Source organism: Labeo rohita, chromosome 7 (assembly GCF_022985175.1).
Source record: "Labeo rohita strain BAU-BD-2019 chromosome 7, IGBB_LRoh.1.0, whole genome shotgun sequence".
Taxonomy (NCBI): Eukaryota; Metazoa; Chordata; class Actinopteri; order Cypriniformes; family Cyprinidae; genus Labeo; species Labeo rohita.
The window spans coordinates 3,442,793-3,457,670 of NC_066875.1; the positions used below are offsets into that span (position 1 = coordinate 3,442,793).

Sequence of the window (14,878 nt, forward strand, 5' to 3'; positions counted from 1 at the left end):
TTTATATGAAATTATAAGGCATTTGAGAAGTAAAGAAAAATGGTAAAAGGATTCCATTTCCAAGAAAGTCTTGTTTTAATCTGATTTTCATATAATAAAAAGATTGAAACACCGTAATATGTTTATCACGCATATTAAAAGGATAGTTCACCCATAAATGAAAATTCAGACACTATTTACTCACCCTGCTGTTCTAAGAAAACTGTAACTGTAACATTAAGCATATGCAGCTTATGCAACCTTTACACGTGGGCCCAGTCTCTTCAGAATGACTTGGTTCTTACCATTCAGCTGTTTTAACATTAAAATATTAGGAAACAGATTTGTTCCATAATGCACCAATTTTAGAACAAGAATTTAAACATAAAAATGGAAACAAGAAATTTAAAAGGAGAAAAAAGTAATAAATTCTCTGTTCATCCTTTCTGACATATTAAGTCTTATACTGAATGGTCTGTCATTTTTCCTTGGTAATTTATTTAAATTTATTTTACAATGAATGCAAAGGAAAACTAACGTTAACCCATTGCAAATTTATTTAGTGCAAAAGATGTGTGTTGTTTGGTAGAAATACGATCCTTGCCCTTTCACTGGTCATCTCTGATGAGGTACTAAGTTGCACCTATTGACAGAAGCATAAAAATGCCATTAGTAATGATTTTTTTCTGTACTTACAAAAGCAACACCACCAATTTATCAGTTCATCAAAACCTTGATATTTTCCTAATTAAAATGATTTAATACGACATCACATTATTTACCCTAGTAGTCCTCTACCAGACCATTGCTTCGGAGTCAAATTAAGATGCACTTCTAGTCCACTTCGAAGTAGCCCAACACGTAGGGATTTCTACAGTAAACAGAAATAGGAGAATAATCTATCAAGACAAAATTAAACTGAGCCATGTAGTATTTAAACAGAAATGTAAAGTATTAAAGAGAATAAGTAAATGCACTAGGTTTTAACTAAAAGGAAAACGGTCAGAGTTACAACAAACCCCTTCACTATGTTGGACAACAGAAGCAATGTCACGCAGATTCCTGAAGTTTTGTGTGTTTACGGACCCAAACTCTATTATCTCATCACCGACTCGCAAACCCTACAAACAGAAGAAAACAATAATCAGTGAAATGTGTCTCCTCACGAAAAATCAACTGTGAATAAACAGACACTTTGTAAATGCTGTGCATCTGTTTTAAATCTATAGTTGCATCATCAGTTTGTGCAGAGGCTCAAAAAGAGAATTAAGTACTACTATGAAATGGAATAAAACTTGCAATGAATGTAATCAATATAATGTAATCATTTTAAATATACAGGATCTTAAAGTCAGCAAGAAACAGCATTTACAAGTTGCAACTTATTTTACTTCCATAAAGATGCATATTTATTTACAAGTTTAAAGGAACACTCCACTTTTTTTTTTTTTGAAAATAGGCTCATTTTCCAACTCCCCTAGAGTTAAACAGTTGAGTTTTACAGTTTTTGAATTCATTCAGCTGATCTCCAGGCCTGGCGGTAGCACTTTTAGCATACCTTAGCATAGATCATAGATTCTGATTAGACCATTAGCATCTCGCTCAAAAATTACCAAAGAGTTTCGATATTTTTCCTATTTAATTCTGTAGTTACATCGTGTATTAAGACAGATGGAAAATGAAAAGTTGGATTTTCTAGGCCGATACGGCTACAAACTATACTCTCATTCCGGCGTAATAATTAGTGATCGCCCAATACTGATTTTTTTTTATTACAGATACAGATTATTTGCATGTTTATGTGCCCGATAACTGACATGCAGAACCAATATTTATTCACTGTTATAAAGTAAATAAATGACTGAGTAAAGTAGGTCCATACTTCACTTTGATTTTTCCTCCTTAATCTTCATATTACAACAATAAAAACTTTTTATTTATAGTTTTTCTTTTTTTGCTTATAAAATGCATCAGCTGCAACACTAAGCAAAACAAATGTAGAATGTCTAATGTTTTCAAATGGAGAAAATAAATAAAGGACAGGAGTCATATAAACTTCATTCAGATTCTGACAAAGCGCTGTTTACACAGAACTATACTCAAACTCCGATTGCTCAGAGAGATAATAAATAATTAATTTCCACAGAGTTGTATACTTTTATGTAATGTGATGTGTATTAGCAAAATAATGGTTATATAGTAAATGTTAATATAATTTAGGGTGTTTTAAACAAGTGAATCTTGTTAAAGGTTACATGTGGTGGCTGTGCTGGAACATTTCCTGAGTGAACAGTAAAATGAAAGCAACTTCAGGAGATTAATGATATACACAACAGAGAGAATTAAATTAAGCGCTTTTATTTCCAACATGCGCTCATTCATGGCTGTATTATTTAATTCAGTCAAAGTTAAGTCTTTATTGGGACAGGACTTGACAGATTATTTTAGCCGACTCCGACTTCGCAAGACATATGAGCAGCATATAGACAACACATAGAGAAATAAATTCAACGCTTTCATTTCCAACATGTGCTCATTCATGGCTGTATATTATTTAATTCAGACGTGACTCTGTGAGTTCGTCTGTTTCTTAGATCCAAAACTGCATAAACTAGCTACATCTCAGGCATTTATGTAACATCTAATATGTGCATTAATGGCTGTCATGTTAAATAAAGTTTACTAATTACAGTTAAGAAAGTGCTTTACCAATGCATGCTGTTGTTGTCTCGTCTCCCCTAAGACGCGCTGAAATGGCGATTCTTTCGGTAATTCTCAAAACACCCACAAGATGGCGGCGTTTATCTGTGAATTCGATATTACAAAACCGATAACCGTTTATGGTAAAATGCTTAAATATCAGGGGAAAATATCGGTAAATCGGTATATCGGTCGATCTCTAGTAATAATCAAGGAACTCTGTTGACGTACCATGGTTGCAGCAGGTGCAATGAAAGTACGCAGCGCCTGAAAACTGGCTAAATTCCGTCAACATAACTAATGTGACAACCTGCTTGCACAGGGAGACTATTTTCAGGCGCTGCGTAATATCATTGCGCCTGCTGCACCCATGGTACGGCAACAAAGTTCCTTGATTATTACGATGGAATGAGAGTATAGTTCTAGCCCTATCAGCCTAGAAAATCCAACTTTTCATTTTACGTTGGTCTTTGTACACGATGTAACTACAGTAGAGTCAAGTTTTAAATAGGAAAAATATTGAAACTCTTTGGTCATTTTTGAGTGAGATGTTAACAGTTTAATCAGATTCAATTAGCTATGGTAAGCTATGCTAAAAGTGTTACTGCCAGACCCAGAGATCGGCTGAATGGATTCGAGAACGGTAAAACTCAACTGTTTAACCCTACGGGAGTTGGAAAATGAGCCTATTTTCAAAAAGTTAGAAGTGGCACACAAACTCACAGCCTGAAAAGCAGGGGAGCCCTGTGTTACGGCATCCACCAGTGCAAACGGGGCTGGAAGAGACGCTGACGCTTCAGTGACTTCCATCTTTGTCTCATCCTTCTCATGTTTGACCCTTGCTGTTGCATGCAGCTTATGAAGGGCCTCCTCGATCTCCACCATGATCGCTTTGTGATCATTCTGTAAACCTTTAAAAAAATATATATATACGTAAAAAATTTAGCAATTTAAGAGTTACAAGAATGGCAAATTATTGGAAATATGCACCTTAATATGCATAGTAATTAATAACTGAGCAGCAAATCAGCTTTTTAGAATGATTTCTCAGGGATCACATTACTGGAGTAATGATGCTGAAAACTCAGCTTTTGCATCTCAGGAATAAATTACATTTTACCACATATTACAACAGAAAGCAGTTATTTTAAATTGTAAAAACATTTCACAATATTACTGTTTAGTACTGCATTTTAATCAAATAACTGCAGCCTTGGGGAGCATATTAGGCTTAAAAACAAAAATCTTAATTATTACAAACTTTTGACTGGCAGTGTGTATACACAGAGAAACTTGTTTATGAAGTATTGTAATCAGATTTTGTAACTTTGAGGGTTTTTTCTGTACAATGCCACCAATATCTGACATCGTTTCCACTGTACGTGTGTTGAGTGAACATAAACTTGACCGTGTCAGATTTCAGGCTGAAATCCAAAATCAGAGTATAAGGGGTTTTTTTAGTTTTTTATTACCAAATTACCAATTTCTTACTAAATGAAGCTAACGTTAATTCAAAAAAAAACACTGTGGCACTAACATGGCATAGTGGTGGTAAAACTATAGCACTGTGATATATACTATGCTACTGGATGATTAACATATTTATATACCTTTATACATGTCAGTGCTAGTATCATGGCACTTTTTGTGTTCACCACAATTATTTAACACACACGTGAAAATGTACTCACAAGAGATGTTGTGCCTTGCTGTTCGGACCTTGTACAAATCCACATCTGCACGAGGAAAGCCTTCGACATCAACCAGAGGAGCGTCCATACCTACACCAGCCTGCAATGCAAACACACACAAACCACATGAAAAAATGTCTTTAGAAGACATACTTAGATTTATCAAACGTGAAAACTGAAGGATTGGGTCCCACCTGCATAATTTTAAACTAAGGCATAGCAGCAAATAACATGGCGATAAACTGGCTATATTAAACACTTACAAATCTATGGCTGAAACTCCAGCCGACCAACTACAGCCTAATTAAATGACTCCAACTGTTTAGAATCAGATTTTGTCATATTTTCTAACAGATATAAGAAAAATCTTAAAATTAAGTGAGTATTAAATCAAATCTGCACATATGAGAGGTCAAGACTTGCCTTATAAGGCCATGGGTCAATGATGTGACACATTTTTGTCCTATGTATTATTCAAAATTGATTGGTGGGAGCAGGAACTGATGTAATACAGAGAACTTTTATACAATGCAAAAAAAGTACTTGAAAATTTAACAGAAAGATAAAAGTGTGGACTGTGTACTTAACATCTTTAATGCAGGAATATGTAATGTCATAAAGCACTGGGGAAAAATGTAATAAAATATACAGTCAAAATAGACTCAAACTGCAAACGCAGACTCAATCTGTTTGAGAGTTTGCAACACTTTGTACACACAATGTATATTTATGTTTTCATTTGGGAAACATATTTTGTAAATGTATTTTACCTTTTTGTGCATGTGAATTACATTTTGCATACGTGCGTCATATTTAGCCTATATATTGTATCCTTATAAACTTGTAATTTTGACTCTATTCTGACTCCACACAAATCAGTTGGTTTAAGATGCCGTATTTCACTTTTGTAGTGAACTATTTTAAAAATATTAAACTGTATGGTACGTCAAATGTCATTTATATATAAATATAAGTCGCCATCACGTCATGTATTTTGCTTATCAGTGTCGTTCTTGTTTACATTACACGTTGAGACACAGATAAACGCTCTCCAAATACAGTCAAACGAGCTACGCAAGGAACATTCGTAAATTCATAAATATTAATATCTACGGTTTGAACTTACGGTTTGTAGCATGTCGTAGTAAGCTTTAATTTGCTCTTCAATATCATCTTTTCTTTTTATTAGCAGTCGGACATCCTCTTCAGTAACACTTGGCTTAACAGCTTTGTTTTCCTCTGTCATTTTCATGACAAGCGCTGCCAAAAAGCAAATGAATGTTCTTTATTAAAGTTATATCTAAGTGCTCGTTACAGCTACAGATTGTAGTTGGGGTTTTTTTTCAGTTAATCTTCTAAATGTTCACTCCAAAACTGTAAAGTAGTTACAGATCCAATTTCTTCAGTGATTCACTGCGTGGTTGCAAGCGAACTAAAACCGTGCGTTACTGCCATCTATGTGCCGGAGTGTGATAAGACAGTTGACACAAAAATGAAAAATCTGTCATCATTTAATCACAGTCTACTTGAGTTTCTTTCTTCTACTGAACACAAAGAAAGATATTTTGATGTTTATGTTGGTAACCAAACCGTTGATAGTAGTCTAGCATTGAAAAAAGTCAACTGAATGGAATATGGAAATCAATTAAAGACTACAGTTACTTTTTTATGGATTACATTACAACCTTGTACATAGCCTAGGCTAACATACATTCAGAAAGTCCAGTTTTGTGGGCATTCATACATAGACCAGTCATTAGTCAGGAGGCTACACAGAATTTGACCACTGATTTTAAAAAAAAATCATTTCAGGTTTATGAAGTGTTTGAATATTGCGTCAACTACTGATGAACACTGAATTTTATTTGAATTATCACTCTATGATATTTAACCTTGTATTACTATGTCTTTAGTTTAAATTAAAATGCACAAATTCACAAACGTTTTTATCATCTGATCCTCTTTCACCTAATATATTTAATTGAAGTACCTCTGAGATTTTAAAATAAATATTTTACTAATTATCACATTTGCATGTTTGCATGTTTACAGTTTTCTGATGTTGGTTATGGTCACATGACATGCAGGTAAACAAATAAAATATTTAATTTTTTAGTAAGGTTTTTAAAACTATTTATTTTAATTTAACTATTGTTATGATTTAATTAATTATTATCTTTTCATTAAACTCCCTGCAGTTTCTTTACAAACACCAGTATGGGAAACCTTCATGTAATGTAATGTTTAATGCACTTCGTGTTGTTAATAACAGCAAATGTAATGTATTTTCTTACGTTTGCATTTTTATATGGTAGATGATTTAAATCAATGTGATAAATAAGTGCATTTGTCATATCATTGAACACAGGTCTATCATTGGCCTATAGCCCACAGCAGTCCAGTCTGTGGAAGACTGATTTGTTTTTGTGTTCTGTCCACTATATTTTCAAGTTTACGTATAACATGCACTGAAGTCTTGGATGCTGCATCACATCTTGCTGGATTTGAATCATGAGTTTGAAGTGTTTAAGTCAAGACAACAACACAAAAATTCAGTTTCATCTTTAAAGTTTATTGCACTTAATATTATTTAATGTATTTTGATTTCTTTTCCTCATTACTTTAAATATGCATTTGATTCTTATCTTCTCATAAATATGGTTTATAGCAGGTGTTGACAGTGATTAACAACGATTACTAAGGAAGAGCGGGGTCGGGTGGGGTTGCTATAAACCATTAAAGATAATTTTTGTTAGAGAGAATAACCACCCCGCACTCCTGTTGTCAGTCACCGTGTCACACCCCCCCACCACACACAACGCACTACACCACACCGGGCATTTACGACTCTACACGGGCCCCCTGCACACCTACAACCACCACAGCCCGGCAGGGGGGGCAAATACACCGACCTAACGTGCTTTTACATTCACAATGTGAGTTACAACAGACAAACGTGTCAGAAATCCGGTGAGGAGAACAGGTACGTCCGCGCAACTTTGAACTTAACAAGAGTCATTTAGAATGCGTCCTTCCAGATCGCTTTATGACGTCATATTAAGTCTTGGAAGGCTGATTTTTCTTTTCTTTTTTTTGGGGGGGTTTGACTTTTTGGTCAAAATTCCTTGCTTCAAAATCCAATTTAGACATTGATTTCACTATGCGTGATATAGTCTGTTATTTTTCCCATTGTAAACATAACATAGAATGTTATGTATAATGTATTTATTATTGGCAAAATAATAAAATAATAATGACAGTCCCATATAGAGCCCATTTTTCAGCCCATGTCAAACCCACATGGGCCCCACAATCAAATGTTAGCTGGGTTAAAGCTGGGACCAAGATGGGTCTTGTGCATGTTGCCCAGTTGGGTCCCACTTTGTGACAAGTTCAATCCTATATGAAATCCACATGGGCAGTTAACATGGGACCATTACGGAACCTGCGGACAATCCTATATGGGGCCCATTTTTCAGCCTAGTTCATACCCATATGGGCCCCACATACAAATGAAGGCTGGGAAATTGTAAAAATATAACAACAATTTTTCATCAACATTACCCAATAAATTACATAATTTTCTTTGTGACTTTAACTACCTAATTACAACACTTATAAACATTAACAACAAAGTGTCAAATTATGAAAATGTGTAATGATTTGATGAATGTTATGTAATCTGAGTTACTACCTCCGTTACCCGTACCTCTTGTTTTATGTTTTTGTTTTTTAAATTAAGATTTATTTAAAATTTCCTTTATTGTCTTCCTTTATTATTTTGTTATTTAACCTGTCATCCAAAGTTGTATTGAATTGTTGTAGTTATTCTGCTTTATACTTGCAATAATAATAATAAAAAAATATAAATACGTAATGTCTTCCAATTTTAAGGACTCACCGTCACTCGTGATATAATAGTCCATAAATACAAACATAAATACCAAGAGCACTTGTACGCGTGGTGTTATAGGGGGTCATATTTAGCTATAAGTAAGGCCCTACACTTTATTTATGCACTACACCTTATTTTTCCGTAAGAGTGGGTGCTGCCATTTGTAAAATTTATGAGTCTGGCTTCCGGTCTCATTCGCATCCAGCTCTTTTTAGCCGTACAAAATAGGTTGTTTTGCTACTTGATATTGCAAATTGGTGTGTCTTGCCGTACTATTTGAATGTGTTATCTTAATTATGAACAAACTGGTTTGTAGTGCAAACAGTTATTTATTTATTGCACGTTATTCTTCTGGTGGTTCTTCACATTAGAATTGTTTTTTGTTTTTTGTTTTTTTTTTGTTTTGTTATACAGTAAACATTTCTACCACATATTTTACTATGTGTTTTGCTATTTATGCACACTGTTACTCTTCAAACATTCAATTAATTATAGAATGTTTTAAATTATGATCTAAACAAAGAATATAAACAATTTCTGTATTTATTATTTGAATATGATTTTCTTTTTTTTTTTTTTTTTTTTTAAATGTTAAGATTACTGCACCACAGCTAATTATAATTATGACATTTATACATATTTGTAAAACAGCTTGTGAATAGTCATGTAATGAAGTCATTGCACTTGGAAGCAAAGAGGAAGTTCTTAAGGTGAATGCATACCTTGACTCTAGGGGTCAAACAACTAAAAACCAGGAATCTTGGTGTGATTCCGGAGTCAGACCTTAGTTTCAGTAGTCATGTCAAAGCAGTAACTAAATCAGCATACTATCATCTCAAAAACATTGCAAGAATTAGATGTTTTGTTTCCAGTCAAGACTTGGAGAAACTTGTTCATGCCTTTATCACAAGCAGGGTGGATTATTGTAATGGTCTCCTCACTGGCCTTCCCAAGAAGACTATTAGACAGCTGCAGCTCGTCCAGAACGCTGCTGCCAGGATTCTGACTAGAACCAGAAAATCTGAGCATATCACACCAGTCCTCAGGTCCCTACACTGGCTTCCAGTTATATTTAGAATTGATTTTAAAGTACTTTTACTCATTTATAAATCACTCAATGGCCTAGGACCTAAATACATTGCAGATATGCTCACTGAATATAAACCTGACAGACCACTCAGATCATTAGGATCGAGTCAGTTAGAAATACCAAGGGTTCGCACAAAACAAGGGGAACCCGCTTTTAGCCATTATGCTGCCCGCAGTTGGAATCAGCTTCCAGAAGAGATCAAATGTTCTAAAACATTAGCTACATTTAAATCTAGACTCAAGACTCATCTGTTTAGCTGTGCATTTAATGAATGAGCACTGTGCTATGTCCGAACTACGTGTACTATGTATAATCCTTTTCCATTTTTAACTGTCTTAAATTTTATTTTAAATCAATTTTAAATAATTTTAAGTTTTAATTTTTTTTGTTTTGTTTTATTGCGGTGATTATTGTTTTTATGATTATTTTACTGCCTCTTTGTGAATGATTGTTTTTATGATTATTCTACTTCCTTTTATGTAAAGCACTTTGAATTACCTTTGTGTATGAAATGTGCTATATAAATAAACTTGCCTTGCCTAATGTAATTTACCTCAAAAAAAGACAACAATAATGAGCTTTGGAGCCCACATTAACTTATGGTCTTCGTTCCTGTAAGAGTGGGCGTGGCCATTTGTAAATTTCATGGGTGTGGCTTCAGGTCTCATCTGCATCCAGCTATCCAAACATGCAATAATTAAATATGATAAAAAGCACAAATGTCCTTCATGTTTATGTTCCTATGTTTTTAATCACGTTTTATTAAATAGTCTTTGCTTTCAATGATCCAGTTCAACCATACTAAGCAAAAATGACTTTAGATAAACATAATATTCGAGTTCGTAGTGTTTTAGAATCTAGAATGGCAGCACAGCTGGAAGTTTTGTTTTGCGCCCTCTACTGTACAGACTTGGATTTACACTCGGTATGACGCTTATTAATTTCACTTTGTGAAAAGTGTGAAAGGGCTTTTACATTTTCCAAAAATGTAACTTTTTATATTAAAAACAAACAAGCAAACCGAGCCCTTATGAGAAAAAGTAACGCAACACTTCATAAAAAGTAACGTAATTATTTTTTTTAGAAAGTAACAATAATCCATTACTTTACAAAAGTAACGTTTCCCAACACTGCATATGATAGAAAGAGGACCGACTGTTTAGAATGAATCGATTCAACAGAATGAATTAGACTTACCAGCGCTATAAAAAAAGACAAAAAAACCAGTGTGGTTGTCATCGCCACTCCTTCCAGCAATACTTTATAATCACATGATTCATTCCTGCCTTATTAACATGAACAAAAGCCTATAACTAGCCTACTAGATTTTGGGAGTGAACTGTAGTTATAGATTATTTATAAATAATTTATAATCTTTATCCATTAATTTTTGAACATCACTGCACTGAAGTATCTGACTGAAGACTGTTCTTAGGTTTGTCAGCTAATACACATTTGATTAAAAGTGAAAGAGAAATTGTTTTAATAGAGTATAGCTTTAAACATTCATGGCAGCTTGAAGAAATTGGCTCAAGTAATATTAGTGCTTCAGTACTACTGAACTTACCTTATTGCATATACAAAAAGGTAATTTCAGTAATATTAAAGCACTAATATTTTTCCATTGAGGTATGCTTAGGTATGCAGTCACTACCACAACAGGCAGTTGTAACACTCTCATATCTTAACATTGAATTAAATTGTTAAATTAAAAAGTAGTTTTTCACAACGTCACTATATTAATGATACTATTACTTCTAACACACACACATCTCCTCAAAAGATGGCTGGAAGATTTGTAGAAATCTGTGAATTGTGATGTAAAATGTTTAAGAAAAATGCAAAAGTGTAATATATGTAGTATCTTTAAAAGAAAGTGACCAAAAAGTACCATATTTGTATTCAAAAGCAAATGCAGTTTTATATTAAAGATAGAAAAAAGCAAAGTAAATCACTGTCACACACAGCTTGTTAGTATTGCAAAGGAGAACTACATATACAGCATCTTCATATTTACATACAAGTTACAACCAATGAAAATTATAAATATATCTTAGTTAACTTACAGCAGTTACATGTGACTGGAACAAAAAAAAAAAAAAAGAGCACTCTGTTAAATAACTGGCACCAACCCTACAAACAAATGAAGTGGTTATATAATTTAAAATGAATAAAATTAATGCAATGTTTGTTCAAAAGACTCTGACAGAAAAATCTGACATCTTTTCTGAAACACAAGGAGGGGAGAAAGGGGAACTAAACAGCGACCATCTCCGCTCGCCTCGTCAGCCAACGATCAGAGCTGCCAAGACCAATAAACTACTGTGTGGCCTGAATGCGCCATGTGTTTTAGCAGCAAAAACATAGTCCTGAACCCTGGAGAACTTCCTCCAAGGTGGTTTTGAGAACTCAAACACATATGGGTTCATAACAATCCTCAAATAATCTTTATAGAAAAGAAACATGTACAAAACAAATTCGAAAGCATCATAAACAGTTCCAAATATAGAGGTGAATCTCACAAAACAACAACAACAAAAAAAAAACACATCCAAGTCAAACTTAACCCAAAATAAAAAGAAACTTTAAAAGTGAGATTATTTTCATGAAAGCTTATTATCCTAAATATTGGATTCTAATGAATTAAACAGTATTTTTTACGGTATTACAGCAAGTCAAATTATTTAAAACAGCATAAAGGCAATACAAAAACACTACCATGATGTATAAATACTTTACAATTAAAATATATTACAATAATGACAATCTATTATTATTATTTGCATTACAGTAATGAGAAAAAATGGACTTGCTCATATAAATTTCATCAAAACAGTGTCTTATTTCTTTTCATTTTGGGGTAAACCTGACCTGGACATGATCCTGACAGGTTTTATGACGTTCACCCAGTCAGTCACATTCACCTACACATTAGCATAGCCTTTTCGTTTCATAAACGGCTAATTCATGTGCAAGTGCAAGGTGCTTTACAGATTCTAGATGACTGTTGTTTGTTTTGGTTGCTAAATCAACTCATTTAACATCAAAAAAGAAACGGCAGAAGCGTGTACCATATTTATATTCATATATATGACACTACCGGTCAAAAGATGGAAATAATTGAGATTGTTTTATGTTTTATGCTCACCAAGGCTGTACTTACTACTATTGCTATTGGTGCTCAAATATTAATAGTAATTCTTATTATTAGTAATGTTGAAAACAGTTGTGCTACTTACTATTTTTATTTTTTCTGGATTCATTGATGAATAGAAATTTTAAAAAGACCAGCGTTTATATGAAATAAGTTTTTTGTAAGATTACAAAAGTATTCATTTCTTTTCTTTCTTATACCTCAAACATCTGAATGGCAGAAAATAATAACCAGAAATGTTTCATAAGTAGCAAAATTAGAATGATTTCTGAAGGATCATGTGACACTGAAAATTCAGCGTTGCATGACAGGAATAAATTACATTTTACAATATATTTATATAGAAAATAGCTGTTTTAAATAGTAAAATTATTTCACGTTTTTACTGTTTTTACTGCATTATTGATCAAATAAATGCAGCTTTGGTGAGCAGAAGAGACTTCTTTTTAGAAACATTAAAAACAAAAATTATAATTATTCTAACCTTTTGATCCACAGTGTACATATATATTTAAAACTAGCTTCAGCTTTGACAAAACAACTGTAATACTCTTTAAAATGGACTGTAATTTATTAGAAATATTCAGTGTAACTGGAAAAAAAACCCTCAGATTCTTCATGAGTGTGTAAATTCTGTCCTTTGGCACCATCACAAACTTGTGTGAACGAGTCTTTCAACAGTCCTAACGCTTTTAAAACTACTTCAACAGAAAACATTAAAAACCCAATCCGAAGTACAGAAAGTTCATAAATACATTTCATCGTGGCAAGATGAGGGCTGGATGCTGACACACCTTGCGAGAGCTTTTACCGAACCGACAGTCCGTGAACTGATAACATGAGCTTGCATTAGAAACAAAACGCAGTTTACTTCAAAGAGTTTCTCTCTCGTATACAAAAAAGGCTCAAAATATCTGTCAGCGTTTCTTTTTCCTTCTCACAAGGTCTCTGATTCCAGCGTGCTTCGTCCTTCTCCTAAAAAGCTGTTTTTGTAGTCCGAAAGGAGAGGCAGAAGAGGCAATCCAGATGAACTGAGCAAGATGATGGAGGGTTTGTGTGCACGAATGTCACTGTACCGTTTTTATATATATATGTATTATTGACGTTTAGAGTAATGCAAAGGAAACTTTCAAGTATGAGGTCTGTCTCGAATCTATTTACAGTTAATTTGGCTGTTGGTGTACGTATGCATTAGCTTTCCTCTGTGTCAGTTGCTTAAGTATATATATATGTATATATGTGGTCCGTATGACTGTACCTACCTGTTTTACTTCTAATAACAGTGTGTATTCAAGCCTTTTTCTGGTCAGAAGTTTCTGTTCTCCCATATGTTGACCGTGTTTGTGTTAGTACAGTTTCACACTTCGCTCTCAGTAGAGGCTTTACGGTTGGGGACCCAGCCGGTGTCGGGATGAGCGCTGTGATGTTGAGCCGTGACGGCGTGGGCGGTGCTGAGACTCGAGCACTCCGATTGGTCGCCCTGCAGCAGCTGTTCGGTCTCTCCGTCGTTCAGAGAGGCGGAGCTGGCCTGTAGCGAGACGGTGTCCGTACGCATGCAGGCGTGAAGCCCGGCTCCTCGACACACTTTCAACTGTCTTAAGTCTTCCCAGTAAAGATCCTCTCCTGAGAGCAGACAAACGCCTTCCACGATGCGGATCTTCTCTTTAGTGTAGCCTCCATCACAAACACCCTGGACCTACAGATGCCATTAGAAGTGAGATTAAACTCAGTTCGGCAGAAATTATTACTGTGGCTTACTCTTGTGAAAAAGAAGTGAAGAGTTTATTTGCTAAAAACAGATAATGCTTTTTTTTTTTTTTTTTTTTTTTTTTAAATGTTAATTAAAAAAAAACATTTTTTATGTTATCAAGGTTTTTTGTGTTTCATATTAGGGATGCTCATTTTAACTGGTTAACCATTAACCGACAGAAAAAATTTTGACTGATTAATACAGTTAAAGGAGAAGTTCACGTCCAGAACAAATATTTACAGATAATGTACTCACCCCCTTGTCATCCAAGATGTTCATGTCTTTCTTTCTTCAGCCATAAAGAAATTCCGTTTTTTGAGGGAAACAATTTAGGATTTTTCTCCATATAATGGACTGATATGGTACCCCGAGTTTGAACTTTCAAAATCCAGTTTAAATGCGGCTTCAAACGATTCCAAATTCGGTTGTAAACGATCCCAGCGGAGATAGAAGGGACTTATCTAGTGAAACGATCGGTTATTTTCATTTAAAAAAAAATACAATTTAGATGCACTTTTTCAACGCTTGTCTTGTCCCGCTCTGCCCGAATGTTTTGTTCAGCTTTATGACAGTAAGGGTATGTCGAAAAACTCCCATCTCATGTTCTCCTTCAACTGTA

General features: G+C 34.2%; 3 protein-coding genes across 3 annotated transcripts in view; 1 reads left to right on the forward strand and 2 right to left on the reverse strand.

Moving 5' to 3' along the window:
* zmp:0000001168 (signal-induced proliferation-associated 1-like protein 2) overlaps positions 1 to 14,878 on the forward strand; it is a 262,196-nt gene that overhangs the window by 131,787 nt on the left and 115,531 nt on the right. The window lies entirely within an intron of this gene.
* On the reverse strand, positions 57 to 5,803 carry psmd9 (proteasome 26S subunit, non-ATPase 9). Its single transcript, XM_051114691.1, has 6 exons — positions 5,497 to 5,803; positions 4,371 to 4,470; positions 3,403 to 3,590; positions 999 to 1,100; positions 762 to 850; positions 57 to 622 (listed from the first exon to the last, which is right to left on the reverse strand). Exons 1-6 carry the CDS (start codon positions 5,620 to 5,622, stop codon positions 595 to 597), a joined length of 633 nt encoding a protein of 210 aa, XP_050970648.1. The 5' UTR covers positions 5,623 to 5,803; the 3' UTR covers positions 57 to 594.
* The window catches only part of lrp4 (low density lipoprotein receptor-related protein 4), a 107,922-nt gene continuing 104,300 nt past the window's right edge, over positions 11,257 to 14,878 (reverse strand). Inside the window, 1 exon segment of the mRNA XM_051114676.1 lies at positions 11,257 to 14,205. Coding sequence (XP_050970633.1) covers positions 13,867 to 14,205 — 339 coding nt within the window. The 3' untranslated portion in view covers positions 11,257 to 13,866.